General features: G+C 48.1%; 2 protein-coding genes across 6 annotated transcripts in view; one reads left to right on the top strand and one right to left on the bottom strand.

The window, feature by feature from the left end:
- PIAS1 (protein inhibitor of activated STAT 1) overlaps positions 1 to 18,752 on the top strand; it is a 113,461-nt gene extending 94,709 nt beyond the window's left edge. For all 4 annotated transcript variants that reach the window (XM_060175638.1, XM_060175640.1, XM_060175639.1 and 1 more), the window contains 5 exons: positions 40 to 170; positions 876 to 1,056; positions 12,790 to 12,932; positions 14,168 to 14,205; positions 14,856 to 18,752. In XM_060175638.1, the coding sequence (XP_060031621.1) occupies positions 40 to 170; positions 876 to 1,056; positions 12,790 to 12,932; positions 14,168 to 14,205; positions 14,856 to 15,149 (787 nt within the window). In that variant the 3' untranslated portion in view covers positions 15,150 to 18,752. The remainder of the gene's footprint in view (positions 1 to 39; positions 171 to 875; positions 1,057 to 12,789; positions 12,933 to 14,167; positions 14,206 to 14,855) is intronic.
- Positions 18,753 to 22,344: 3,592 nt separating this feature from the next.
- The window catches only part of CALML4 (calmodulin like 4), an 8,634-nt gene continuing 3,012 nt past the window's right edge, over positions 22,345 to 27,966 (bottom strand). For both annotated transcript variants that reach the window (XM_007534937.3, XM_016193347.2), the window contains 2 exons: positions 26,875 to 27,063; positions 22,345 to 22,585 (listed from right to left, as the gene is read on the bottom strand). In XM_007534937.3, the coding sequence (XP_007534999.3) occupies positions 22,488 to 22,585; positions 26,875 to 27,063 (287 nt within the window). In that variant the 3' untranslated portion in view covers positions 22,345 to 22,487. The remainder of the gene's footprint in view (positions 22,586 to 26,874; positions 27,064 to 27,966) is intronic.

The following is a 27,966-nucleotide window of genomic DNA, read 5'->3' as shown; positions in this document are numbered from 1 at the left end:
TAAGGATGGGATTTGTGAAGGACTATTTGTTTCTTATAGCTTGTTTATGGAGATCCTGAAATACTGTACGGATTGCGATGAAATACAGTTTAAGGAGGACGGCTCGTGGGCACCCATGAGATCAAAGAAGGAAGTGCAGGAAGTTTCTGCCTCTTACAACGGGGTGGACGGTGAGTGGTGGCCTCCTGCGAGGCGGGGTTCTCCCCGTGCTGCTCAAAGCCTTGATTTTTCGTTACTACAATGCTGATGTTTTTAAAAAACACTCAGCAGTTTATGAAATAGCTTGATAACTCTTAACTTTTTGATTGAATATTCAGAAGTAGTAAAATTCCTTTTAAATGCACTTTTTTGGAGTGGCTAGTTCTGAAAATATGGTTTAAGATTTCAAATTAGCATAATCTAATAAAGGTCATTTTAAAAGTCATTCTTTTGAAATGGTATCCTTTTAAATTTCTTAACAGATTTGGTTTAAGATAGATTTTCAACATTCCTTTCTCATTTGCATTTTTTCCTGGCTTTTACTGTGTTTTGCCTGGAAGGATATATGACTATTTTCAAATGTGACCAAAGCATTTGCTAAGTGTATCAGGCACTGTACAGGGAGGCCTGGGTAAGACAGAGGCCCTGCCCTTGGACGGGTTTTACTCTGAGGTGGGCATTTCCATTGTTTGCTCTAACTCTGAACTTCAAAGAAAATCCTTTAACAATCAGAGAAAAAAGTAGTTTTAAGCTCAGGGAACCAGCTACTGTTAGTTTGCACCTCTGACTTTGATGCCCTGGCCCCAGCGATAGCCAGGCGGTGCCTGCGGGCTCGGCTAGGAGTGCCCTGAGGACACGGGCAAGGCTCAGTGCCGCTGTCCCGCTGCCCCACACAGGGTGCTTGAGCTCTACCCTGGAGCACCAGGTGACGTCACACCACCAGTCCTCCAACAAAAACAAGAAAGTGGAGGTGATTGACCTGACCATCGACAGTTCATCTGACGAGGAGGAGGAGGAGCCCTCCGCCAAGAGGACCTGCCCCTCCCTGTCCCCCATGTCACCGGGGAATACTAAAGGGTAAGTGCCAAACCTGGAAATGGGGCTGACAGGTCTGCCAAAGACAGCGCCAAGTGGGAAGCTGAACTGAGGGGACTTGGAGGGCGCCACTTGGTGAAACACACACTCTTTCTTTCTTCCTTCCTTCCTTCCTTCCTTCCTTCCTTCCTTCCTTCCTGATCCTTTCTTTCTGTTTTTTGTTTGTTTTGTTTTGTTTTGACTTTATTTGTTAATGAGAATGATAGGAGGAGAGAAAAAGAACCAGACATCACTCTGGTACACATGCTGCTGGGAATTGAACTCAGGACCTCATGCTTGAGAGTCCAGTGCTTTATCCACTGTGCCACCTCCCAGACCATGAAACACACTTTTTCATGTGACAGGACCTGGGTTCGAGTCCCTAGCTTCATCTGGGAGCGCCATCTGCAAGTACTATGCTGCCCTTCCTCCTCTGTGCGTGTGTCTCTCCCCTCTCTACCTTAAACCTTTGTAGGAAGAGGCAGCCAGGAGTGGTGGGATCACATAGGTACAAAGCCCCAGCTGGAAAGAAAGGAGGAAACGCCTGAACTTGGTCATCCAAGAATAGTTCCCGTTCCCTCACGTCTTGATACTCTTACTCTACAGGGTTCAGAGATTACAGCAAGGGGTCCTTGGAGTCAGTAGTTATAACTCCAAAACACTCTGGGCTGATAGCCTCAGACCCTGGGACTTGTCAGAATTGTGTGGCAGGCTTGTGAAAATACACATATTCCCCAGCCCTTGAGTCTAACTCGGGAGCTGGGACTGAGAACATTCTTTATTTCTTGATCTTGCTCAGTACACAGTAGAGCTTCCAGCAGGAGAGAAGGCACATCCCCATGGCCCCAGGATGAGGGCATGAGCCCTCATGCTGCGCACAGCATTAAGAATACTTCGCTTGAAGGGGTGTCGAGTGGTAGCACAGCGGGTTAAGCGCATGTGACACAAAGCACAAGGACTGGTGTAAGGGACCCAGGTTCGAGCCCCGGGCTCTCCACCTGCAGGGGAGTCACTTCATAGGCAGTGAAGCAGATCTGCAGGTGTCTGTCTTTATCTCCCCCTTTCTGTCTTCCCCTCCTCTCTCCATTTCTCTCTGTCCTATCTAACAACAACAGTAATAACCACCACAACAATAAAAAGCAACAAGGGCAACAAAAGGAGAAAAAACAGAATACTTCACTCGAACCTGGAAGTGTGTGCTGACAGATCAGCCCTGAGTCAAAGCGGATGGCAGGCACTTGCCTCTGGGGACAGAGGCCTAAGATGACCAGGCCATGGAGGCAGTGGGGCTTGCAGCCCTGTTCCCGAATTGCCCATAGTCATTTTTCAGCTGCATTGTGCCCTGGTTCCACCTCAGCTCAGTCCATGGAAAACTCATCTCTGTTGTGCGAAACACTCTCTTTTGGGGGTGCTAAGATGAGCACATTCAGTCCCAGCCTTCAAGAGAGTTGGATGTGTTACAGGAGGTCAGGAAGACAGAACAGCAGGCTCGCCCAGGCTGTTCTTAGACAAGCGGTTAGTTTTAGAGACCATCTCTCAAGGGGAAAGCCTGAACCTTCCTGGGGCTGGGCTGTGGCACTCAGTACCATGTGCAAGGACCCGGCTTCAAGTCCCTGGGAAGCTTCATGAGCAGTGAAGCAGATCTACAGGTGTCTCTCACTCTCTACTTCCCCTCCCCTCTCAATTTCTTTCTGTCCTATCAAATAAAATGTTCTCTGTATTTAAAAAAAAAAAAAAGACTAAATCTTCCTGAGGCGTTATTGTAACACACTAAAGATAAGTCCAGAAATGGACACTCCCTTTCTGGTATCTATCAAGAGAATTGCATGGCCTATTGTGACTAAATAAGAGCTAGCTCGAGAAAATTCCTTCTAACCAAGAGAAGCCAATCCCACAGAAGACATTGTGGCAGGTGTTCCAAGGGCTCGGGGAGCCAGGTGCCACACCAGCTGGCAGGTAGCGGAGCCAAAGCTTTTCAGGTCTGGTAGTCTCCAGTGAAACCACGAGTTCTGTTTGAATGGATTCTTCTGGTCGCTGGAAAAATACCACGTCAACAGTAAAAGGGTTTGGCCATGATAAATGTACTCTCCTCACTTGTGGGAGGACTTTGTCTCTAGAATCTCTGACACACATTACAGATGTGATGTTTCTATTCTAAAGGAGCTTATCTCAGCACAGACAAAAATAAAGACTCAGAAAGCAGTGTCACTGTTCGAGAGTAAATGGGGACGCTCTCATTCTTTTTACTTTATACTTGCTGAACATTATTTACCTCTGATCAGAGCCTCCCTTGACGTCTGTTACCCAACAAGCCTGACCTTTGTTACATTTTAACCAGAGACAGAGACCAGAGCACTGCTCGGCTCTGGCTTACGGTGTGGGAGATTGAACCTGAGCCTTTGGAGCTTCAAGCATGAGAGTCTGTACCCTCCAACCCAGTAGGTTTTATTTAATACCATGCCTTAGTTGTAGCATTAAGATGTATTTCCTAGACCTCTTGGAGTATTGAATGGACTAGGTAGGTGTGTGTGTGTGTGTGTGTGAGTGTGTGTGTGAGTGTGTGTGTGAGTGTGTGTGTGAGTGTGTGTGTGAGTGTGTGTGAGTGTGTGTGTGAGTGTGTGTGTGAGTGTGTGTGAGTGTGTGTGTGAGTGTGAGTGTGTGTGTGAGTGTGTGTGTGTGTGTGTGAGTGTGTGTGTGAGTGTGTGTGTTAGTGTGTGAGTGTGTGTGTGTGTGAGTGTGTGTGTGTGTGTGTGTGTGTGTGTGTGTGTGTGTGTGTGTGTGTGTGAGCTCAACTCTGTAGGCTCGTGTAGATAGACGGGTGCAATGTAATCATTTTACTGTCTACATTTTTGCCACCAGTCATCTTTGGGGCTCAGCACCTGCAGGACAAATGCAACACACACACACACTCCAAGGCTTTTTTCTTTATTTATTTGATAAGACAGAAATTGAGATGGGATGGGGAGATAGACTCCTGCATTTCTACTTCATTGCTCATGAAGCTTCTCCCCTGCAAATGGGGACCAGGGGCTTGAACCTAGGTCCATGCAACTGGTAACGTGTGCTCAATCAGGTGCACCACCACCCAGCCTCCTACATTGTGCGTGTTTTTTTTTTTTTTCTTTATTGGGGACTAATAGTTTACAGTTGACAACAAAATACAGTAGTTTGTACATGTATAACATCTCCACTAGGTCCTTCTGCCATCATGTTCCAGGGCCTGAACACTCCCCCCAAGCAGAGTCCTTGACTTTGGTGCACTACACCAGCTCCAGTCCAAGTTCTGCTTAGTGTTTTCCCTTCTGATCTTGTTTTTCCACATCTGTCTATGGGTCAGATCGTCCCATATTCATCCTTTTGTTTCTGACATCTCACTTAACATGTCCTAAAGCTCCATCCAACATGGCGTAAAGAAGGTGAACCCTACTTTGTTTTCCTAAAGGAAACTTTTTTGAGTGCTTAGAAGTCTGAGTTCTTCTTTGCTTATTTACTTCGCTATGTCTACAAAAATAGCTCTGTATATTATGTTTGGAAAATTACATTAAATGTATTAACTACTTCCTGAGCTCCCCAGTGACTAATTGAACCCAGAGATAGTGTTTGCAAATGCCAGATCTTCCTCTCTCTGTTTGGATGAAAGCAAGCAGCTTCCAGCTTGGTTGGTAGTGTTTTTTGAAGGCTAAGGCCACATTTAGTACCAGCATCCATGTTGCATTACTGCTGGCCAGTGAGTCAGAGCCCAGACACAGCTGCTGTCCATGAACCTGCACAGGGCAGGCTGGAGCTGCACTGAGTCGGGGCACAGAACTGCAAGGAGAGGCACCAGCTGGGAATCAGAAGCGGGCGCCATTAGCACATCTTAGCTGTCTTCGCCACTGAGGGTTTAGAGTTCCTTCAGAAATTCCCTCTGCTGTGGCATACGCCACCGCGTCCTCAGAGCCTCCCGTCCTGACTGCGTGTAATCCCCAAGGCGCTGTCAGAGGAGACAGCTAGTGGAAATGATCCTTTTTATAGATGGAAGAGGTTTAATTAAGTTTCCATTAGATGAGGCTTTTTTTCTGAGGCGGATGAGAGAGTGTCTTCTGCTTCATATCTCATCCATAACATTGTGGTAGATGGTCCTCGCTGGAGCCCTGTTCCTGGAAGCCCAGCCTTGGTGTCTTTGAAATACCCTGTGCCACTGAAATTGCGTCTCCACACTCCAAGGACTTTCCATGAAGCCTTGAGAGCAGACTCCAGTGTCTTTCTACTTTCTTTTGTCTTTACGTTATTAGCTTCTGGTGTGGCTTGGGGACACTTATGTGACCCTTATGTTTGCACTCAGAACTGTAGAATTATTCCCTTTTTGGTTCAAATACAGCTCAGCTCACATTCTCTCTCTCTCTCTCTAAACTCTTTTTTCTTTCCTTTTTGTTCTTAATTTTTTTTATTGGGGAATTAATGTTTTATATTCAACAGTAAGTACAATAGTTTGCACATGCATAACATTCTCCAGTTTCCCATATAACAATACAACCCCCACTAGGTCCTCTGAATCCTTCTTGGACCTGTATTCTCCCCACCCACCCCACCCCAGAGTCTTTTGCTTTGGTGCGATACGCCAATTCCAGTTCAGGTTCTGCTTCTGTTTTCTTTTCTGATCTTGTTTTTCAACTTCTGCCTGAGAGTGAGATCATCCTATATTCATCCTTTTGCTTCTGACTTATTTCACTTAACATGATTTTTTCAAGGTCCATCCAAGATCGGCTAAAAACAGTGAACTCACCATTTTTAACAGCTGAGTAGTATTCCATTGTGTATATATACCACAACTTGCTCAGCCACTCATCTGTTGTTGGACACCTGGGTTGCTTCCAGGTTTTGGCTATTACAAATTGTGCTGCCAAGAACATGTGTACACAGATCTTTTTGGATGGATATGCTGGGTTACTTAGGATATATCCCCAGGAGAGGAATTGCAGGATCATAGGGTAGGTCCATTTCTAGCCTTCTGAGAGTTCTCCAGACTGTTCTCCACAGAGGTTGGACCCATTGACATTCCCACCAGCAGTGCAGGAGGGTTCCTTTGACCCCACACCCTCTCCAGCATTTGCTGCTGTTAGGTTTTCTGATGTATGACATTGTCACAGGAGTGAAGTGATATCTCATTGTTGTGTTTATTTGCATTTCTCTGACAATCAGAGACTTGGAGCATTTTTTCATGTGTTTCTCGGCCTTTTGTATCTCTTCTGTGGTGAATATTCTGTCCATGTCCTCCCCCCATTTTTGGATGGGGTTATTGTCTTGTTGTTGAGTTTGGCAAGCTCTTTATATATATTGGTTATTAAACTCTTGTCTGATGTATGGCATGTAAAGATCTCCCATTCTGTGAGGGGTCTCTTGGTTTGGGTAGTGGTTTCTTTTGCTGTGAAGAAGCTTTTTTATTTGATGTAGTCCCATAGGTTTATACTTGCCTTAGTCTTCTTTGTAATTGGATTCGTTTCATTGAAGATGTCTTTGAAATTTATGCTCAAAAGAGTTCTGCCAATATTTTCTTCTAAGTATCTGATAGTTTGTGGTCTAACATCCAAGTCCTTGATCCACTTGGAATTTACTTTTGTTTCTTTTTATTTATTTTCCCTTTGTTTTTGCCCTTGTTGTTTTATTGTTGTAGTCATTATTGTTGTTGTTATTGATGCCTTCGTTGTTGGATTGGACAGAGAAATGGAGAGAGGAGGGGGAGACAGGGAGAGAGAAAGACAGGCACCTGCAGACCTGCTTCACCGCCTGTGAAGCGACTCCCCTGCAGGTGGGGAGCCGGGGGCTTGAACCAGGATCCTTACGCCGGTCCTTGTGCTTTGCGCCACCTGCGCTTAACCTGCTGCGCTACCGCCCGACTCCCGGAATTTACTTTTGTATTTGGTGAAATACAGTGGTTCAGTTTCATTCTTCTGCATGTTTCAACCCATTGTTTCCAACACCATTTGTTGAAGAGACTCTGCTTTCCCCACTTAATAGTCTGAGCCCCTTTTGTCAAAGATTAGATGTCCATAGGTGTGGGGGTTCACTTCTGGGCTCTCAATTCTGTTCCACTGGTCAGTGTGTCTATTCATGTTCCAGTACCAAGCAGTTTTGATGACAATGGCCCTGTAATACAATTTGAGATCTGGGAGTGTGATGCCTCCAGTTCTGTTCTTTTTTCTCAAGATTGTTTTGGCAATTCTAGATCTTTTCTGGTTCCTGATAAACATTTGTAGCATTTGTTCTATTCTCCTAAAAAATGTGCTTGGGATCTTGATGGGGATAGCATTAAATTTGTAGATGGCTCTGGGTAGTATATTCATTTTGATGATGTTAATTCTACCAACCCATGAACATGGAATATCTTTCCACTTCTTTGTGTCTTTTTCAATTTCCTTGAGCAGTGACTCATAGTTTTCAGTATACAAGTCTTTCACTTCTTTGGTTAGGTTTACTCCTAGATATTTTATTGTTTTTGTTGCTATAGTAAAAGAAATTAATTTCTGGATTTCAATTTCTTTTAGCTTAGTGTTGGCATAGATGAATGCCACTGACTTTTGAATGTTAATTTTATAGCCTGACACCTTACTGTATTGCCTGATGATGTCCAAAAGCTTCTTGCTGGATTCCTTACGTTTTTCCATGTATACTATCATGTCCTCTGCAAATAGGGAGAGTTTGACTTCTTCTCTTCCAATCTGTATGCCTTTAATTCCTTGCTCCTGCCTGATTGCTATGGCAAGAACTTCCAACACTATGTTGAATAGTAATGGTGATAGTGAGCAGCCCTGTCTAGTACCTGATCTGAGTGGAAATGCTTCCAGTTTTTCACCATTGAGTATGATGTTGGCTGTAGGTTTGCTATATATAGACATCACTATCTTCAGGAATTTTCCATCTATTCCCTTTTTTTGTAGTGTTTTGATCATAAAGGGATGTTGTATTTTGTCAAAGGCTTTCTCTGCATCTATTGATATGACCATGTGGATTTTGGTCTTGCTTTTGTTGATGTGGTAGATCACATTGATTGATTTATGTATATTAAACCAACCTTGCATGCCTGGGATAAACCCCACTTGTTCATGATGAACAATCTTTTTAATATACTGCTGTATCCGGTTGGCTAGAATTTTGTTCAGTATTTTAGCATCTATGTTCATCAGAGATAATGGTCTGTAGTTTCCTTTTTTGGTTGTGTCCCTGTCTGCTTTTGGTATCAGGGTGATGTTGGCTTCATAGAAGCTGGCAGGGAGTATTCCAGTGTCTTTAATCTTCTGGAAGACTTTTAAAAGTAGAGGTATTAGTTCTTCTTTGAAGGTTTTGTAGAATTCATTTGTAAAACCATCTGGTCCAGGACTTTTATTTTTGGGGAGATTTTTGATAACTGTTTCAATTTCATTAGCTGTGATGGGCCTGTTCATGTTATCCACTTCCTCTTTACTTAGTTTTGGAAGTTGGTAGGGTTCTAGGAAATCGTCCATTTCTTCCAGGTTCTCTAGCTTGGTGGCATATAGTTGTTCATAGAAGCCTCGCATGATATGTTGAATTTCTGCGGTGTCTGTTGTGATATCTCCTCTTTCATTTACTATCTGATTTATTTGGGTCTTCTCCCTTTTTTGTTTTGTGAATCTGGCTAAAGATTTGTCGATTTTGTTCACTCTTTCGAAGAACCAACATTTACTTTAGTTGATCTTTTGTATGGTTTTCCTATTCTCAATGTTATTTATTTCTGCCCTAACTTTAGTGATTTCTGTCCTTCTGGTTGCTTTAGGGTTCCTTTGTTCTTCTTCTTCTTCTTCTTCTAGGTCTTTAAGATGTGCAATCAGGTTATTTATTTGTGCTTTTTCTGTTTCCTAATGTGTGCTTGTATAGCTATGAACTTCCCTCTCAGTACTGCTTTAGCTGTGTCCCAAATATTTTGATAGCTTGTGTCTTCATTTTCATTGAACTCTCGAAACATTTTGATTTCTTCCTTGATTTCCTCTTTGACCCAGATGTTGTTACGAAGTGTACTGTTGAGCTTCCACATTTTGGGACTATTATTAATCTTTTGTTGATTGTTAAGTGTTAGTTTAGTTCCACTGTGGTCTGAGAAGATGCTTGGGATGATTTCAATGCTCTTGAATTTACTGATGCTGTCTTTGTGGCCTAACATATGGTTTATCCTTGAGAATGACCCGTGTGGATTTGAGTAAAATGTGTATTCCAGTTTCTTGGGATGAATGACTCTGAAAATGTCCAATAGTTCTAGTTTATCTATCTCTTCATTTAGCTCCCTTATGTCTTTATTGATTTTCTGCCTGGATGATCTGTCAAGTTGAGAGAGTGGGGTGTTGACGTCCCCTACTATGACTGTGTTGTTGTTAATATATTGCTGTAGCTCTTTCAGTAGACGTTTGATGTATTTAGATGGCTTCTCATTGGGTGCACAGATGTTAATAATTGTTAAGTCCTCTTGATTGACTGACTGATCCTAATCTTATCTATTTTAAAGTCTATCATGTCAGATATGAGAATAGCTGTTCCTTGCCCTTTTTATGGGCCATTGGCTTGTATGATAGTTTTCCATCCTTTCACTTTAAGTCTGTGTTTGTTTTGTTGAGTTAGGTGGGTTTCCTGTAGACAGCATATTGTTGGGTTGTATTTCCTGATCCATCTTCCTACTCTGTGTCTTTTAATAGGTGAATTCAGGCCATTGACATTTATTGATATCAAAGATTGAAGATACTTTAACGCCATTCTTGTAGAGTTTTAGAGTGCTTTGATATATGTCCTATTTGTGGTGGTCTGACTGTTTATAGAAGACCTTTCAGAACTTCTTTCAGGGCAGACTTGGTGATAGTTAATTCCTTCAACTGTTGCTTGTCTGAGAAGGTTTTGATGCCTCCATCTAGTCTGAATGATAGTCTAACAGGATATAGTATTCTTGGATGAAAGCCTTTCTCATTGAGCACTCGATAGACATCTTGCCATTCTCTTCTGGCCTGTAGTGTTTGTGTGGAGAATTCTGCTGCTAATCTTATGGGTTTTCCTCTGTATGTGACTCTTTGTTTTTCTCTTGCAGCCTTCAGGATCCTTTCTTTATCCTTATTCCTTTCCATTCTAAATAGGATGTGTCTTGGTGTCTTTAAGTCTGGGTTAATTCTGTTTGGGACCCTCTGGGCTTCTTGAATCTTCATGTCTTTGATGTTGTCTAGACTAGAGAAGTTTTCAGCTATTATGGCCTGAAGAATGCTTTCTTCCTCTCCCTCTCTTTCTTCCTCTGGTAAGCCAATAATGTGTATATTGTTTCTTTTGAAGTCATCCCATAGGACTCTGTTGTTGTTTTTAGCATCTCTTAATCTCTTTTTGAGATCTCTTACTTCTTTTTTAGTTGTCTCTAATTCGTCCTCGATCTTGCTAATTCTGTCTCTGTCAGCCTCATTGATTCTGTTCTCTCTGCCTTCTACTGTTTTCTGGAGTTCATCTATTTTGTTACCCTGTTCTGATACTGTTTTAGCTTGTTCAGTTAGTTGTGTTCTTAGCTCAGCTATTTCAGCTTTCAGCTCTCTAATAACCTTGAGATAGTTAGTGTTTTCTTCCAGAGTCTCATTTGTTGTTCCTGTATTTCTGATTACAATTCTTTCAAACTCTTTACTCACTCCTGTGATTATTTCCTTAGCTGATGTTTGGATGTTGAACTCGTTATTTTGTGTTTCATCCTTTGGAGGACTTTTAGCTAGAGTGTTGTCCTGGTTCATTTCTCCAATATTTCTTCTTGTTGGTTTACCCACTTTATATATTATGAGTTCCCTATCTTAGTACTTTTCAAATTACTGATCACTATTGCCTGGATTGACTTGTGTCTAAGTAAGGTGATTAAAGGGTTCACAGTGGTGGAAGCTAACAGTTGTTTCAATAGTATTTTAATCCCTGAGTTGGAGCTCAGTGATTTAAAAGCCTCTTTTTTTTTTCCTTCTCTGTAGGCTATGGGAGCCTGAGGGCTTCTAAACTATAAGTAGGCTTCTTAGCTTAATCACTGACTCCTGACCAAGAGATAAGGCAGAGATAGTCCAGTGGTTATGCAAAGAGACTTTCACAGCCCCACAGCTATGCCACCGAGGTATAGGTCTTCTCCTGAGTTTCCGGTTAGATCTCTGTCCCTCCTCTCTGCTGCTGCTCCGGATTCTGAGGGCAGTAGCAATGGAGACCCAGAGTTGTACTTGGTGAGTCTCCGGGGAGTCCTCTCCTCCCTTCAGCTGTCCCCTTGTTGGTGGAACAGACTGGAGGTGGTGTCTCAACTGGTAAACCGCCGGACTGTTCCCAGCCACGTAGTCTCTCCCTAGGCTCCTCTCTGTCACCAGCCGTGTGTTTGCACTCACAGGTCAGTGATTTGGTGAGTTCCTGTCTTGTTGTGGCCCCAGGTGGTCTCCTTTGGTATTCCTAGTTGATCCAGGAGAGGAGAGAGAGGAGAGGAGGGGAGGGGAGGGGAGGGGAGGGGCTTGTTCTTAATTTTGAAACACAGGTTTAACTACTCGCCTAATTAAGCATTAATCTCTTCTTTCAGAGTGCCCCACCCCCTTTTTCTTTTTTCCCACCATGGTTATTGCTGGGGTTCTGTGCTGGCATTGCAGAGCCCCCGTTCCTGGTAGCCATTTTTTTTTCTTTCTGCTTTATTTCATAGGACAGAAAGAAATGGGGGGGATAGAGAGGGAGAGAGACAAAGACACACCTGCAGCCTTCTTTCACGTGTGAAGTGTCCCTGCAGGTGGGGAGCTGAGGCTCAAACCCAGGTTCTTGTGCACTGTAATGTGTACCCCAGCGTCCTCTTTTTTGATTCTTTTTCCAGTTACACTGTTCTTCCTTGAAAACCTATCACGTGTTCATTAGGAAGAGTGCTTGTTGTCTGCCTGCCCTGGCTAGCTCCAAACAGTGGTGTACACAGATGAACAGGGCCTCCCTCCTCCTGCTCTTGGCAGAGCTGCCACACCAGGGGAGCAGCTTCTAGCTCTTGGCTGCATTCCACCAACTGTGTCTCTGGGTCTCTCTCTCCCTCCCTCTCTCCCTTCTTCCCTCCTTCCTTCCCTCCCTCCCTCCTTCCTCTCTCTCTCTCTTCTTTCCACAAGGGTAATCACTGGACCTCGGTGCCTGCACTATGAACCACTCTTCCTGGCAGTCCTTTTTCCACTTTTTTTTCTTCTGTTTTTATTTGACAGGACAGAGGGAAATTGAAAAGGGAGGGGAGATAGAGAAGGAGAGAGAAAGATGGACACCTGTAAACACTTGGCCACTCAAGAAACGTTCCCCCAGCAGGTGGGGAGTGAGGGCTTGAACCTGGGTCCTTGTGCTTAGCACTGTGTGCACTTACCCGGCCGCACCACCACCCGGCCCCCTGCATTTTCTCTGCGGGGTTTGACTTTCATTTTTCACTCGCCACCTCCCTTGCTCATGATCGACGCTTTCACAGAGTCATCTGCTGAGGCCCCTTTCCCCAGATCCCGTGAAGAGGCCTAGCTGTGACTCTGGAATGGAGGTGACCCTGCTCCTTCCTAAGGTCGCCTAGATCGGTGGATGTGAGCGCCCCGGCACACACCCCTTGTCGCTCACTCTAGCCCCTGCGAACACACTGTTTCCTGGTTCTTGGGGACCGGCTGTGTTACATAGGCTCAGCCGCTCTGTGGCCTTAGTTTCAAGCTGCGAAGCTCAGGCCTGCTATGAGGTGTCACGCTTGACTGATGGGAGACTTTCTTCCCGTAGCATCCTAAGTCTTCCACACCAAGCGTCTCCCGTGTCCCGCACCCCGAGCCTTCCCGCCGTCGACACCAGCTACATCAATACGTCCCTCATCCAGGACTACAGACACCCCTTCCACATGGCCCCCATGCCTTACGACCTGCAAGGTGAGTCTCTGATCTGAACCGTCTTCTGGGCGAGACTAGGGACGACAGTCACATGTACTCATTTACTCTTATACAGAAGCTCTGGCCGACACGCTCAGCCCTCGCCTGCAGGGATTCTGCAAACTGGGTTCCTACAAGTTGTAAGAAATGCTGGGAGGCAGCCACTGGATAGAAGCATTGCACTCTTTAAGTATGAGGTCCAGGACTCAACTCCCAGCATCTTCTATGTCAGAGTGGTACCCTGGTTCTTTCTCTCTCCTCCTCTCTCTTGATCAAATAAATAAATATTAAAGAAAGGCGGGGCGTTTTGGGATCCAGGATGTAGTTCACCTCAAGGAACTGAACACCACCACATGGGAGATCGTGGCACCTAGAGGACCCCATCCCGTCGTGGGGGCTGGTCTTCTGGCATTTCTTCATCCTCCTAAAAAGGATTAAAATGGTGATAAATAATTGTGTTGTCAGGAAAGGCATGATGCATTTTTGCACAAAGAAACAAAAATATCTGGTGACATTTCGACAGTCCAATAAGGAACCCCAGTTTGCAGACCCGCCTGTGGTAACTGTCCTGCTGTAGCCCTGGACGCATCCCAAAGCACGCGCGTCGCTGTTACATCGGCAGCTGCTCCCCATGTCTCGTGACGAGAGCAAGGCTTCTGTTCACACTGGTCCCCTTACTCTCGTCACAGTGCCCACGGGGCCGAGTAAACAAGGATGTGGTCGGAAGGGTCAGAGCAGCTCCTTCGGGCCATCACCCCAGCGCTTCAGACCCCGAAACTCCCCCTCATGACACTGTGGCGTGTCCGAGTGTCTCTGGCACAGACAGTGACGGAGAGCAGATCTGAGCGAGAGAGGTCTGCAGTACTGCTCACTCAGCTTCTCTCAGCTTCAGACTTCCTCGTCTGCAACATGAAGCCAAATAGAGCCCCGCACCTGATGAGTCAGTGAGAGCATTTGTGACAAGTATGGCTTAAGGAATCCTGTTAGACCCAGCCTGGTCCAGACGGCGCTCCAGGAGGACAGGCGAAGGCCAGGTTCAGTCAGCCTGCGTGACTTGGAGGTGGGAGAGGCAGTGTGTGGGGGCAAAGCTCCACGTGGGGGCAGAGGGCCCAGAGGGCGGCCGGCTTAGGATTTGTGTTTGTTTTGGAAATTCTAGGACATTGGGGAGGGTCTTCAGTTGTTTGTTTTTCCTTTTGATATGTTTCCCAAAACTAAAATCACCTTTTCTCCCATAGGATTAGATTTCTTTCCTTTCTTATCAGGAGACAATCAGGTAAGTCATCTGAAATATATATATGGTTATGTTCATTATACATTGAAATACTTAAGCAGATAGTAAGTAATGTGGGGGGGGGGGGAGTAGGTCCCATAGAAACTTGAGAGTGGATTACACTAAGCAAAGGATTCTGGTGAGGGTAGAGAGCACCTTGGGGTCCTCTTGCAGGCGATGTAAAGGGACCCAAGGGAAGCGGTGCCTGTGTGCCTGCAGCTGCGCCGTGAGCCGGTAACCCCGGCCAAGGAAGAGAAGCAGCACTGACAGTGTAGCCCTCTGACCTGACCCTTCCCCATGGCCCACGTTAAGGTTTCCAGAACTTAGACGGCAATCCCTTTGTTTCTGCCACGACTGAGTCTGTAGTAGGAACACTGTCTTTTATTTTTCCCTCTTTGGAAATGGAGTTTTGAGACTTGCTTGCAGTACAGACTAAAGAGAAAAGCAGTTTCCCTTCCATGTCAATGAGACCTGTCTCTCAAGATGAGCCACGGGAATGGCTGTTGGACTCTGCAGGTCGATTTTGCAGTGTCTTGCTGAAGGTTTCAGAGCTGCCAGAGGCTTGGAATGTATTAAGTTGAGGAGTCTGTTCTGCCGAGGGCGGAGGGTGTAATGACCAGTGAGCCTCACTCTCTCTCTCCCGCCCCGAGCAGCACTACAACACCTCCCTGCTGGCCGCCGCCGCCGCCGCCGTGTCCGACGACCAGGACCTCTTGCACACGTCACGCTTCTTCCCGTACGCCTCCTCGCAGATGTTCCTGGACCAGCTGAGCGCAGGAGGCAGCACGTCCCTGCCCGCCACCAACGGGAGCAGCAGCGGCAGCAACAGCAGCCTGGTGTCCTCCAACAGCCTGCGGGAGAGCCACAGCCACCCCGCGGCCGGCCGGGCCAGCGCGGACACCGCCTCCATCTTCGGCATCATCCCAGACATCATCTCCCTGGACTGAGCTCTCCCAGAGCCCCGGACTCGCAGAAGGAAGAGAACTTTGTGCTCTGTTCTCCCTCGTTCTGTGCAGAAAAGTACACGAGCGTGTTTTTCTTTCTTTTTTTTTTTTTTCCTTTTTTTTTTTTTAGGGAAAAAAATTAAAAAGAAATGTACAGAGAACAAAACTATATTTTCAGTTTTACTTTTGTATATAAATCTAAGACTGCCTGTCTGAGAGAAACACTTGTAAAAAAAAAATAACCAAAAAAAGAAAAAAAAGGAAGAAAAGAAAAAAAGAAGTGCCCACAAACCACCTTCAGTTGTTTTTTGTGTTTTGTTTTGTTTTTCTGGATTCTGAAGACTTTTTTCCCCATCATTTGTCCTATGGTTTTGGTTTTACTTTACTTCAAAGGCATTATTTTATTTGCAATAACAGAAAAGGAATTGCATGTATGAAGTTTTAAATTGTGGGCTTTTCTTTGTCATGGGGAGGGGGCTGGGGTAGTTTTAATTTCCATTTTCTACAAATGAGACTTGGGTTGTGTGTGTGTGTGTGTGTGTGTGTGCGCGCGCGCGCGCGTGTGCGTGCGCTTTCCCCAGCCCTTAAGTTATAAATCTGTCTGTCTCACTGCATTCCCTGTGTATTCCAGGACATAGCTTGTGGGTGTGTGTGTCCTGTGTGGCTGGGTGTGTGTGTGCGTGCGTGTCTGTGTGTTTCTTTCTGTCATTGCTGTTTCTTTTCCTCCCAAGTTTGCAATTTCAGTTGATAAATCACTTGCCTGCTTCTTTCAAAGTGCTTGAAAGGTCTTGAATTCACGTCTATGCGTCCTTATTGGGTCCCTCGGTCGCATGTCCCCATCTCACCCTCTCTCTTGTTGGCTCAGTACCCCCCCCCCGAGAATCTGTCTCGAGGCTGCAGGAGTACCGTGTGAGTCAGGAATGGGCTCAGCGCACCTGAGAGTGACACACTGGAGCTCAGCTCTCCACTCTCCACTCTCCACTCTCCACTCTGCACTCTGCACTCTCCACTCTCCACTCTCCACTCTCCACTCTTCACTCTGCACTCAGATCGCCAGTATTAACGCATCTAAACCAAGTCTTTGAAGACCTGCTTCCCCCCCCCATCTTTCTTTCTTTTCTTTTCTTTTCTTTTTGGCCACAGGGTAATAAGTCTCCACTTAAGATCCCGCTACCAAAGTAGGAAGTCAGAACTGCCCAGAAAGCCCTGCTGGGTGTCTTGTGCAGCTGACAGAGGGAAGGTCACATCATGTCCACAGAGAAGGTCAGTCAGTTCTCCTACACGCGGGTTCTGTGGGAAATGCAGTGTCCCACTGTCATGTCCAGATGTGTATGTCTACTGATAAGCAGCTGAAGTTCCAAATGGGCTGAAATAGCTCTTAGTCGCCATCTCTCTGGTTCTGACTGCCTTGTTTCTTAGCCTAGCTCTCTTGTTACTTTTTTTCTTTAGTTTTTAAAAACAAGCATGACATAGGAATTTTTTTTTTTAAGTATTCACAGATCAGTCTGGTGTATTTTTGTTAATAATGGAACATGTAAGTAAGCACACTGAAGACTTCTGGAGATGAGTGAGGGCTGGTGGGAAAGTGGTCCTACTAGTGTTCCAGAATCCTCATCAGAGAAGATACTGACTAATCATTTGGATAGTACTTTAAGGTATGGAAAATGCTTTTCAGATGGTCAAGAAGCTAACAGACTTAGTATCATTTGGCCAGAAGAGACAGAGAAAGGACATAATGACTGCCAGTTTGCCAGACTGGAGTTTTCTGTTACAGCTGGTAGTGTTCTCAGAGTTGACAAAGGACCACCTTTGTGCAGACAGTCACTATGCAGACATTGCAGCCAGGCAGAGTTGAAGGTGTCAGTTTCTCCAGTTGTACGATGAAGCTGAGGCTTCACGTTACTTCACATGTGGCATCTGGAAATAATATCTCCCTCGACAGCCTCTCTGCCACTAAACTGCTGACTTGGATTCTGACAAACAAGCTGGTGTTGATACGTGTACGTGTGTGTGTGTTCATAGGTCATGTGTGTGACAGTATCATCTCCCTGCGCCTGTGTAATTCCACACACAAGCCTGAGTCACAGTACTAAGCAGCTTGCAATTTAAAAAAGGACTTGGTTGTCAGTCACAACAGGAAATAATAGTTATCTGTCGTTCTTGCTAGCGGTCTCGATTCTGATCAGTCACACAGTGGATGACTGTGATGCTGAACCATAAACTCCCTAAGTGACCCGCTGGAGACCTGCCCTCCCCCCCCCCCACTCCCTTGGGCCTGGCACTGGAGCGGGTCCATTCCCTCTGCGCCTGCTCCAAACCAGCCAAAGGGAAGAGCACATATGGGGAGGCAGCATGTCCGTCTCTTGGCTCTAGTTGCATCCACAGGAGAACTCACTGCCCAGCTGCTGCTTGACTCCAGTCCCTTCCTTTCTCAAGAGGCGGGCTGCCCGCAGCTGCTGACTTTCCAGAGTGTCACCTTGGTCGGAGCTGGGGCTCCACTGGTCCCGGGGCTGGTCTCAGTCCAGCAGGCATCCTCCATCGCTGTCGAGTGTGGTCGGTTCGTGCACCGCGTCTGTGTCTTAAGTTTGCGAAAGAATGGCCTTGTTGGTTCATCTGTCTTCCTCGGCCCAGCCTCACTCACCCACCCACTGCCAACACAGACACACTCTCTGTGGACAAATGGCCCTTCTAGAAGTTTCAGGCAGGCCTGCCCGCATGCCCCCCTTGCCTGACTCCTAGTGGGTGTGGGTATGCTTGTGTCTCTGTATAGGTGTGTGTGCGTACACTTGAATTGTCACCCGGCCGGCAACGGAGAAGTGGCCGTTAATGACCCAGTGGCTGCTGTTGGACGCACCTCAGTCTGAGCCGTGGCCGTGTCGCACCTGCGGACATCTCTGTTTGGAGTGTTGCGTTTTCCTGGCTTCTTTAGACAACAGCATCCACCCTTTACTCTCATGGCTGATTTAGGAACGGTTCACTTAAGCTTCTACAAATGTGACTTCTTGGCGAGTCTCCTTTTGAGTCAGATGTCTGGAACAGAATGGAAATATACCCCGTTTATGAATTGCTGAGTGTGGGATACTGAGGGTTTGTTTTGTTTTGTTTTGTTTGCTTTTGCTTTTAAACAGTTCCTCTTTCAGATATGTAAATCCCTTCAGGATCTTAAGGACTTTAAAGCACATTTGGAATTATTTTAATAAGAATTTTGCTTTATCTATACATGTTGAATTCTGTTTTGTTCATTAAAAACACAAACCTTAGGTTTCAGAAAGAGGGAAGGTGAGTAGCTGGTGGTCCCAGGGTGTGCTGCTGTTAATTGTTTAATTAACAAAGGGGAAATGTATATAAGCAGATGCCAGATTTACCATAAATTCCATGAACTTAAATCTGTGATTCATTGCCTTAAAACTTCCTCTTAGGATTTCCATACCGCATGCCAAACCAGTAAAATGGCTTTTAAAAAAAATGTATAGTAGACCAATGTCAGTTTGTATGAAAGTACCAAGTGAAAATATTTATTACATGCGTTGGAAAAAATTGTTTACCTATTGAATGTTACCTGTTTATGTAGAGCTCTCTTTAGATGTAATAAAAGGAAAGCCTCCAGGTAGCTTGTCTTCTGTGAAACACACTGCCGGGGATATGGGGGTATGGGGGGGGCTGTGAAAAAGTGACTGAGCTCTGTGCCCCCAAGCACCTTGCACCGAGAGTCCCGAGTGTGACGAGTCACTGGGGCCCCTGCCCTGCTGCGCTCGGCGGGCAGCCTTTTGGGCAATAGGAGGTGCTACATAAGCCAGTTAGGATTTGGGGACGGGGGGGGGGGGGGCGGGGGGTGCAGTGTAAGTGGGAATGGAGTCTGGAGAGAGTGCCCGGCCCTGGATGCCCCTCATCAGCCACTACAGCCTGACTTTTTTTTTTTTTTTTTTAAGATTTTATTTATTCATGAGAAAGATAGGAAGAGAGAAAGAACCAGACATCACTCTGGTCCATGTGCTGCCAGGGATCGAACTCAGGGCCTCATGCTGGAGAGTCCAAAGCTTCATCCACTGCGCCGCCTCCCGGACCACTACAGCCTGGCTCTTCTAACTTGGACACCTTGCTCTTGCCCCTCGGGCAGGGCGGTTTGCTTCCTGAGGTCCCTTGAGCCTTACCCGAACGCCCCTTGCGCGATGCTGGGTCTCTGTGGCTGTCAGCTCTCGGAGGGAGGGACAGGTGAGCCCCTCACCGTCACACGTCTCTGTTTCTAGTATGGGTCGGTTGGGTCTCTTCCTTCCACGAGCCGCTGAATCCTGGCCCCTGAACCTCACCGGGTGAAGCCGGGCTCTCTTGCTAGCCGACTACATTGTCGGTCACCTGCAGCATGGTGGGGGGGGGGGGTGGGGGCTGCTTTGGGACTGAGACTATGGGCCCCCTGTGCCTGACCTCTGGGTCTGTGTCCTGTCTAAAGACAACCTCCGAAGGACCCAGAGAGGATGCTGTGAGGCTCAGAACTTGCAGGCATGAGGTCCCGAGTTCAGTCCCCAGCATCACATGCGCCCGAGTGACGTTCTGTCTCTCTCTCCCTCCCCCTCTCCCTTGTGTTAATAAAGGCACCCTAGGGGTGACATGAAGGGGAGAAAGAAGGTCAGTTACACTCCTTGGGCCAGAGAGCGCTGGCCAGGCAGCGCGCCACCCAGCTTCAAGCCGGCCCTCCGTTTCTCTCCCTTCCTGAGAAAGCCGGCCAGGGCAGAAACCCTAGCAAGTGTCCAAGAATAAAACGTGGGTGGTTGGTGACTCACCTGTGAGAGTGCATATGATGCTCAAGGACCCAGGTTCAAGTCCCCAGCCCCCACCGCAGGAGAGAAGCTGTGCGAGCGGTGGGGCGTTGCTGCGGGTGTCTCTTCTGTTTTGCTGTCTGTCGCCCTGCCTCAGAAAGCCAAACACTGGGAAGAGCAGAGCTGGGCAGGCTTGGGGCCTCAACAAAAGTGCTGGTGGCAAAGAGACACGTTTCCCGGGGTGGGGGGTGGGGGTCCAGGGATGACAGCATTGGACATACAAGCACGAGGTCCTGAGTTCAACCCCTGGCATCCCATGTGCCAAGAGTGATGCTCTGAGAGTCGGGCGGTAGCGCAACGGGTTAAGCACAGGTGGCACGAAGCGCAAGGACCGGAGTAAGGACCCCAGTTCGAGCCCCCGGCTCCCCACCTGCAAGGGGAGTCACTTCACAGGCGGGGAAGCAGGTCTGCAGGTGTCTGTCTTTCTCTCCTCTGTCTTCCCCTCCTCTCTCCATTTCTCTCTGTCCTATCCAACAATGACGACATCAATAACAACAATTAAAAAAGGGGCAACAAAAAGAAATATTTTAAAAATTAAAAAAAAAAAGTGAGTGATCCAGGAGGTGGTGCACTGGATTCTCAAGCATGAGGTTCTGAGTTCGATCCCCGGCAGCACATGGACCAGAGTGATGTCTGGTTCTTTCTCTCCTCCTATCTTTCTCATGAATAAATAAATAAATTCTTTAAAAAAAAAAAAAGAGTCATGCTCTGGTTCTCTCTCTCTCTTAAGTCTTTAAAAACCCATCTTGGGACCGGGTGGTGGTGCACCTGGTTAAGTGCACATGGTACAGTGCTCAAGGACCTGGGTTCGAGCCCCTGGTCCCCAGCTGCAGAGGGAAAGCTTTGCAAGTGGTGAAGCAGGGCTGCAGGTGTCTCTCTTTCTCTCTCCCTCTCTATCTCCCCTACCCTCTTGATTTCTGGTTGTCTCTATCCAATAAATAAAGATAATAAATTTTTTTAAAAATCTGTCTCGTATTTTACCTCAGTGAGAGCCACATGACAGAGAAGCCAGAAGACCAGTTCTGGAAGTGCTGGGGCTTGAACCAGGAGCTTCAGGCTCAGCTCTACCTGCTAGTACCACGAGTTTGTGAGTGGACATCCGAAATTGTGTCCGTGGGTGTTGAGATGGGAATGAGAGTTTACAGGTGGTGCTGGGGTGCTGCAGACAAGCCACCAGGCTGGAGAGAACAGCAGCTCATGCAACAGCCTGACGTCCCAGGTTCAGTCCCTCACACCACGTAAGCCAGAGCTGAGCGGTGCTCGGGGTCAAAGGAGAAGGCACACCCTGGTTTGGACGTGAGCGCCTGCCTTGTGGCTCCAAAGCTTCAGATCAGCCCTTTGGGGAGGGGCTGGACCATGGCAACTCAGGGTTGCACCTTGCTCTCTAGTCTACAAAGGCATGTTTTGTGTGTGTATGTGATTTAATATTGATTTATAAAAGTGTAAGTTAACAGGGGTTGGGGGCCAAGTGGTAGAACATCTGGCTAAGTGCACACATCACAGGGCACAAGGACCCGGGTTCAAGCCCATGGTCCCCACCTGCAGGGCAAAAGCTTCATGAGTGGTGACGCAGGGCTGCAGGTGTCTGCCTCTCTCCCTCCCCCTTCTCTGTCTCTGTCCAATAATAAATAAAAATACATATAAAAAAGACAACAGGTCTAATCCCACACCGTCCCCACCACCAGAGTTCTGTGTCCCCATTCCTTCCCTCCATTGGGAAATGCAGTGGTTCTCCCAGGGTCACGGATATGGGCGGGCCATTCTTTCTGTAGCTAGCTAGCTATATCTGTATATACCTATATATGCCCTGCTCTTTTTTCTATGGCTCTGCCACCTCTTCCTTTCTGAGTCACACCTACACCTATTGCTACTTCTGAATGTAGGACAGTGTGGCTCCCCAGCTTGAAGAAAATACATAAATATCATTAACTGTTTACCCCATCAACCTGCCCCAGGGCCCATGTCTGTTCACATTCAGCACAGGAGCCTGTGTGACCTGAGTCCCTGTCAGCCTGAGCTCGCAGTCCATGGTCATAGCTGGGAACGTTCTCGGCTGCTCTCACGTCAGGACCCGTCTTCCGCGAGGGGCAGGGTAGGACGGCCTAGCCTTGCAGACATTCTTTCACTGAGAGAGAACCAGAGCATGCCTCTGACACCTGTGACACCAGGGACCCCACTCGGGGCCTCGCACTTGAGAACCAACACTTCCTCGCCGGCGGCACGAAGGGATTGATTCCCCCGTGGAAGTCTCCCGGAGGTGCCAGACAGGGGTCCAACCTGAGTGAGGACCGTAGAGGGCGAGACAGTTTCCCCAAGGTCACGTAGCTGGAGACGGTCGCGACTGGATTCCAGGCCCTCTGTCCCCAAAGGACCAGACTGACAGAGCTGTTAGACCTTTTATTAAAGGCATGCCAGGCCTGCGGCCGCCATCACACATCTCTGTTGCTAAGTCATCTCTGACCAGTGTGGGGTCGCTTCTTTTAAACACGAGCCTGTGTGGGTAGAGGGGCCCAGGCGGGCGCCCCACTCAGTAGTCCCGTGTGGGCGTGGTGATCCTCTGGATGAACTCCTCATACTTGACCTGGCCATCCCGCGTGATGTTTGCTTCTCTGAACAGATCGTCCACTGCAAGACATCAGAGCCCTTTCAGTTGGCTTCTGCGTGGGGCAGAGGACAGTAGGTTCTGCAGACTAGGGTCCTCCCCTGGACCCCTGGAGTGCCCAGTCACTATTTCAGACCCTAGACCCATAAGAACTAAACCCAGGGGCCAGGTGGTGGCGCACCTGGTTGAGCGCACATGCTACAGTGCGCAAGGACCCAGGTTCAAGCCCCTGACCCTCACCTGCAGGGGGAAAGCTTCACAAGTGGTGAAGCAGGGCTGCAGGTGTCTGTCTCTCTCCCTCCCTCTCTATCACCCCCTTTCCTCTCAATTTCTGACTGTCTCTATCCAGCAAATAAATAAAGATTAAAAAAATTAAAAAAAAAAAAACTAAACCAGCGGGCAGGGCACCCATAAGGACCAGTCACTGAAGCTCCTTTGTAACGAGAGAACCAGTGAAGCAGAGCCTCTGACACACATGGTGCTGGGGATTAAATCTGGGGCCCAGGGTGTGAGTCCAGTGCCCTACTGTGTCTCCCTGGGGCACACCTGTGCTTTTACATAGTTTTAGAGATTTATTTATTAAATGTTATTTATTTTATTTGACAGGACAGAAGGAAATTTAGAGGCACGAGGGTAATGAGGGAGAAAGACACCTACAGACCTGCTTCACCACTTGTGTATCTTCCCGTTTTCAGGCGGGGACTGGGAGCTTGAACCCAAGTCCTTGCGCACTGTAATGTATGCACTCAAGCAGGTGCACCGCTGCCTCACCCTGAGGTTTGCTTATTTATATGAGAGAGGAGGGACAGAGAACCAGAGTGGGCCGTTCTGGCACATGCGATGCTAGGGACTGGATTCATGTCTTGTGCTAGGAGGTGACTCTCCAGGGAGGAAACGTGCCTTGGTGTACACAAAGCTGTGGGTTGGAGCCCTGAAGCCGTGTGGACGGTGCCAGGTGCGCCTTGGGGACACGGAGGTCTTTCTCCGTGTGGTCTTTCTCCCTCTCCTGCCCCCGTAGGTAGAATTAAAAACTAGAGCAGGTGGCCACTCAGTGCTGTGGTGCACGTGCGGGGTCCTCTGTGTCCCCGGCATTGCATTAAACTAAAAAAGAGAGAAGAACGGAGCTCCCAAGGAGAGAGCTCAGCGGGTGGAGTGCAGCCCTGCACGCCTGAGGCGCCAGCCCCATCCTGGAGAAAGTGCTCTACTTCTCGCTCATGAAACACCATCGCATCGGAAATAAACTCTAATAAATAAGTAAATAAATCGAAATAAAAAGGGACCTGGCCCCTATGTCTCTGTTTCCAGAAACATCTGCCGTGGCTTTGTCTGGCCCGGCCCACACTCCCAGCCCTTCCTCTGAACAGACCCCCACCACCACCCCAGTCCAGGCTGTGGCCCACCCCGCCCCGGGGGGCTGGACTCAGTGGCAGGTACTTTCTGGTACCCTCACCTCCATTCTGAAAAGCCCTGGGAGGCTGGGGTGGGTGGCGGAGGAGCAGAGAGAAAGTAAACTCAACTATGTCTGAGGCCCAAGACAGAGCTGCCATTGTCTCTGTCTTCTGGGCTCCTGGGAAAAAATACTCACTGTCCCACAGTGGCTGGGGTTGGGGGTGTCCAGAGGGTCTCAACCTCTGAAACCCACCCACCGACCTCAACACTCAAAACAGAGCCTGTTGGCTTGCTCACGGGTCATCCTTGCCCGGGGCTTCCAGAATGTTCCAGTTTTTTCTTTCTTGGAGAAGGTTTGGCATGCAGCAGCCAGGCCTGGAGCAACTCCAGTGCCCATCACAGGGCTCGCCCTCACAGCTGCTGCCCAGTCTGACCACGCCTCCCGGCAGAAGGGTGAGAGGGTGATTCTCTCTGTGAACCCCTGAAGAAGCACGGTGCTGAAGTCGACCTGTCCTGGCCTTGGAGGGAAGGTGTACCTAAGAAAGTAGATTTCCCTCATCTTCCCCTGGCGCCAGGGCACTCCCAGATGGTGCCAGGGCTTGAACCTGAATTGTATATGTGGAGAGGCAAGCCCCCAACCCCCATAAGCTTCTCTTCTCTTTGGGCCCCTGGAAGGCTTCTAGACCAAATGAGTGGGAGGGGTGTACTGGCCCCCACCTAGCTGGCACCTCAAAAGTCAGGTGGTGTCCTTGGGGCCCGGTGGGTAGGATGCCCCCAGAGTGGGCTGCCTTCCAGAAAGTCAGCTTTCGGGGGTCGGGCGGTAGCGCAAAGGGTTAAGCACAGGTGGCGCAAAGCGCGAAGACCGGCGTAAGGATCCCGGTTCGAGCCCCCGGCTCCCCACCTGCAGGGGAGTCGCCTCACAGGCGGTGAAGCAGGTCTGCAGGTGTCTGTCTTTCTCTCCCCCTCTCTGTCTTCCCCTCCTCTCTCCCATTTCTCTCTGTCCTATCCCACAACAACAACAAAATAATAACTACAACAATAAAACAAGGGTAACAAAAGAGAATAAATAAATATAATTTAAAAAAGAAAAAGAAAGTCAGCTTTTAGTGGTCTGGGAGGTGGTGCAGTGGCTCAGGCACTAGACTCTCAAGCATGAGGTCCTGAGTTCGATCCCTGGCAGCACATGTACCAAATTGATGCCTGGTTCTTTTTCTTTCTCCTCCTATCTTTCTAATAAATAAATAAATAAATAAATAATCTTTAAAAGAAAGAAAGAAAGTCAGCTCTCCGGGGGCCTAGAGCTGGCTGCCCGTTCTCTTCCAGAGGAAGGAGAAGAGGGGTGACCAGAATTTCAGTCCACTTCAATTAGTTGTGTTATATTTTATTTATTTATTTGTTTATTTCCTTATTTATTTATTACCAGAGTCCTGCTCAGCTCTGGCTGAAGGTGGTGCAGGGGATTGAACCTGGGCCTTTGAAGCTTAAGGCATGACAGCCGCTTTACAGAATGATTATGCTGTCTCCCTGCCCTATTTTTTACTTTTTGAAGAAACGCTACACAGCAGTGGCTCTTGGTGGTTCTGGAGATGGAGACTGGGCCCTGCCTGCAAGCCCTGTGCTCTGCCGCTGTGCTGCCTCCCCTGCCCTTAGACTCGATCCTGACAGCAACCTGCAGACCCCCACAGACTGGGGGTGAGGTTGGGGGTCTCGGTGATGAAGCTCAAAGCCCTCCTGCCTGAGGCCAAGGCTCCATGCCCAGTGCCGTGTGTAACAGAGCTGCGTGGTGCTCCGGTCTCTCTTTTGTTTATAGTCAAAAATAAATAATTAAGTGCAAGGGTGGGGAGATAGCATAATGATTCTGCAAGACTCACATCTGGGGCTCTGAGGTCCCAGCTTCAGTCTCTGGTACCACCAGAGCTGAGCAGGGCTCTAGTAATAATTTTAATAATAAGGTGTTAATTATTATTATTATTATTATTATAAATTACTTTTGCCTCCAAGGTTATTACTGGGCTCGGTGTCTGCACTACAAATCCACTGCTCCTGATGGCCATTTTTTCCCATTTTGTTGCCCTTGTTGTTTTTATTGTTGTAGTTATTGATGTTGTTGTTGTTGGATAGGACAGAGAGAAATAGAGAGAGGAGGGGAGACAGAGAGGGGGAGAGAAAGACAGACACCCGCAGACCTACTTCACCGCTTATGAGGCAACCCCCCTGCAGGTGGGGAGCCGGGGGCTCGAACCAGGATCCTTACATCAGTCCTTGTGCTTCGAGCCATGTGCACTTAGCCCACTGTGCTACCACCAGAACCCTCTACTTTTTTTTTAAATATTTATTTATTCACTTTTGTTGCCCTTGTTGTTTTATTGTTGTAGTTATGATTGGCGTCGTTGTTGGATAGGACAGACAGAAATGGAGAGAAGAGGGGAAGACAGAGAAGGGGAGAGAAAGACAGACACCTGCAGACCTGCTTCACCGCCTGTGAAGCGACTCCCCTGCAGGTGGGGAGCCGGAGGTCGAACCAGGGTCCCTGTGCATGGCAACAACTGCACTAATCAGTGTGCCAAGGCCGGGCCCCTGAAGTGATTTGTTAAAAGGTGCAGCCCGGGAGTGACTAGAACCCTGGACGTAGGAGCAGGAGGCTCAAGTCTGACCCCTGATGTCTCACATGCCAGAGTGGAGCTGTGGTTCTCTCTCTCCACCATTACTGAATAAGTAAATAAATAAATGCACACCAAGGCGAAGCCCCTGTGCCGAGGTCTCCTCCACCCGCCTGTCTCGCCCAGCCCACCCTCGGCCCCGAACCCCCTGGCTGCACAGCTCCCCGTCACCCACCACCCCCTCTGGGGTGGCTGAGTCTGGGACAGGCCCCTGGGCTCTAGTCCCTCCCCGGGCAACCCGTGGGGAGCAGGGGCCGGCACACCTTCCTTGTGGGTGAGCTTCTCCCCAAGCTGTGTGAGCTTGGCGCGCAGCTCGGCAGCGGGTATGCAGCCGTCCTTGTCCCTGTCCGCCATCAGCATGGCCAGCAGGATCTCCTTGCGAGGGTCCTCCTGCTTGCCCTGCGCGTGCATGATGCTCAGGAACGTGGAGAAGTCCAGCTCCCTGTCCCGGTCTGCAGAAGCCACACAGCACCGTGGGGGTGTGGGCGGGGTGCCCCCTGCGCCCACCAGGGCGAGGGGGACCCGACCAGACAGGTCACCCCCCGCTCCTCCACTGCCATCTCCCGCCAGGACCCTGCCAGCATCCAGGACACGGAAACTCACCCTGAGCCCTGCTCCCTAGGGATCTGGTTCACCTGGTGGAGTGCATGCCTCGTCACCCTCAAGGCCCTGGGTTCAAACTCTGGCACCACATGGCAGCACCTTGGAGCCAGAGGAAGCTCCATGGATGGTGGCACTGTCCTGGGGTGTCTCTCTGTGTCTGTCTCTCTCCTCCCTGGTTTCCTTCCCTGGCTCTGTTGGGAACATGTGTGAGCCTGAGAGAGCTTAGGGAGAACCACCCCCATCTTTGGATGGAGGTCTGAGAAGATACCCTCTTGGTGAGTCTCTCTCAACCGAGGTGAGCATAAGGGGGGAAACTCAGACTTGGTTCTTCCCTTCTTGACTCTCAGGCCCACAGATACCCCAGTACTTCCCTCCATTAACTGCAGGCCACATGGCCGCAGATTCACTCATTCAAAGTCACCTTCTGATCACAGAAGAACACACCTTATCACACACTTCATCACACACCTCAGACCCCAGACAAGAGAAATTCCTAACTATATGGCCTTTTGATATTCATCTTCTCTCTGTCTCACCCTACGGGTTTAACCCCTACGCTTCTCTCAAATACCTTTGGATAATTAAGTTGCTTGTGTTATGGAGAATAACTGTCTAGTATCTCATCAATTCCTGTCATACCAACCCCCTACCTTAGGGGCATGCTGACTGTTAAGAAACCTGTAGTTTCTGTCATATTTCGACAATAATTACCTCCATTGCTTTTCTATTTAACTCATGTCAATTTTGCTAAT

The sequence above is a fragment of the Erinaceus europaeus genome, chromosome 16 (assembly GCF_950295315.1).
Source record: "Erinaceus europaeus chromosome 16, mEriEur2.1, whole genome shotgun sequence".
Taxonomy (NCBI): Eukaryota; Metazoa; Chordata; class Mammalia; order Eulipotyphla; family Erinaceidae; genus Erinaceus; species Erinaceus europaeus.
Note: the sequence above shows the minus strand (reverse complement) of the source record. Positions and strands in the feature narration are given on the sequence as shown.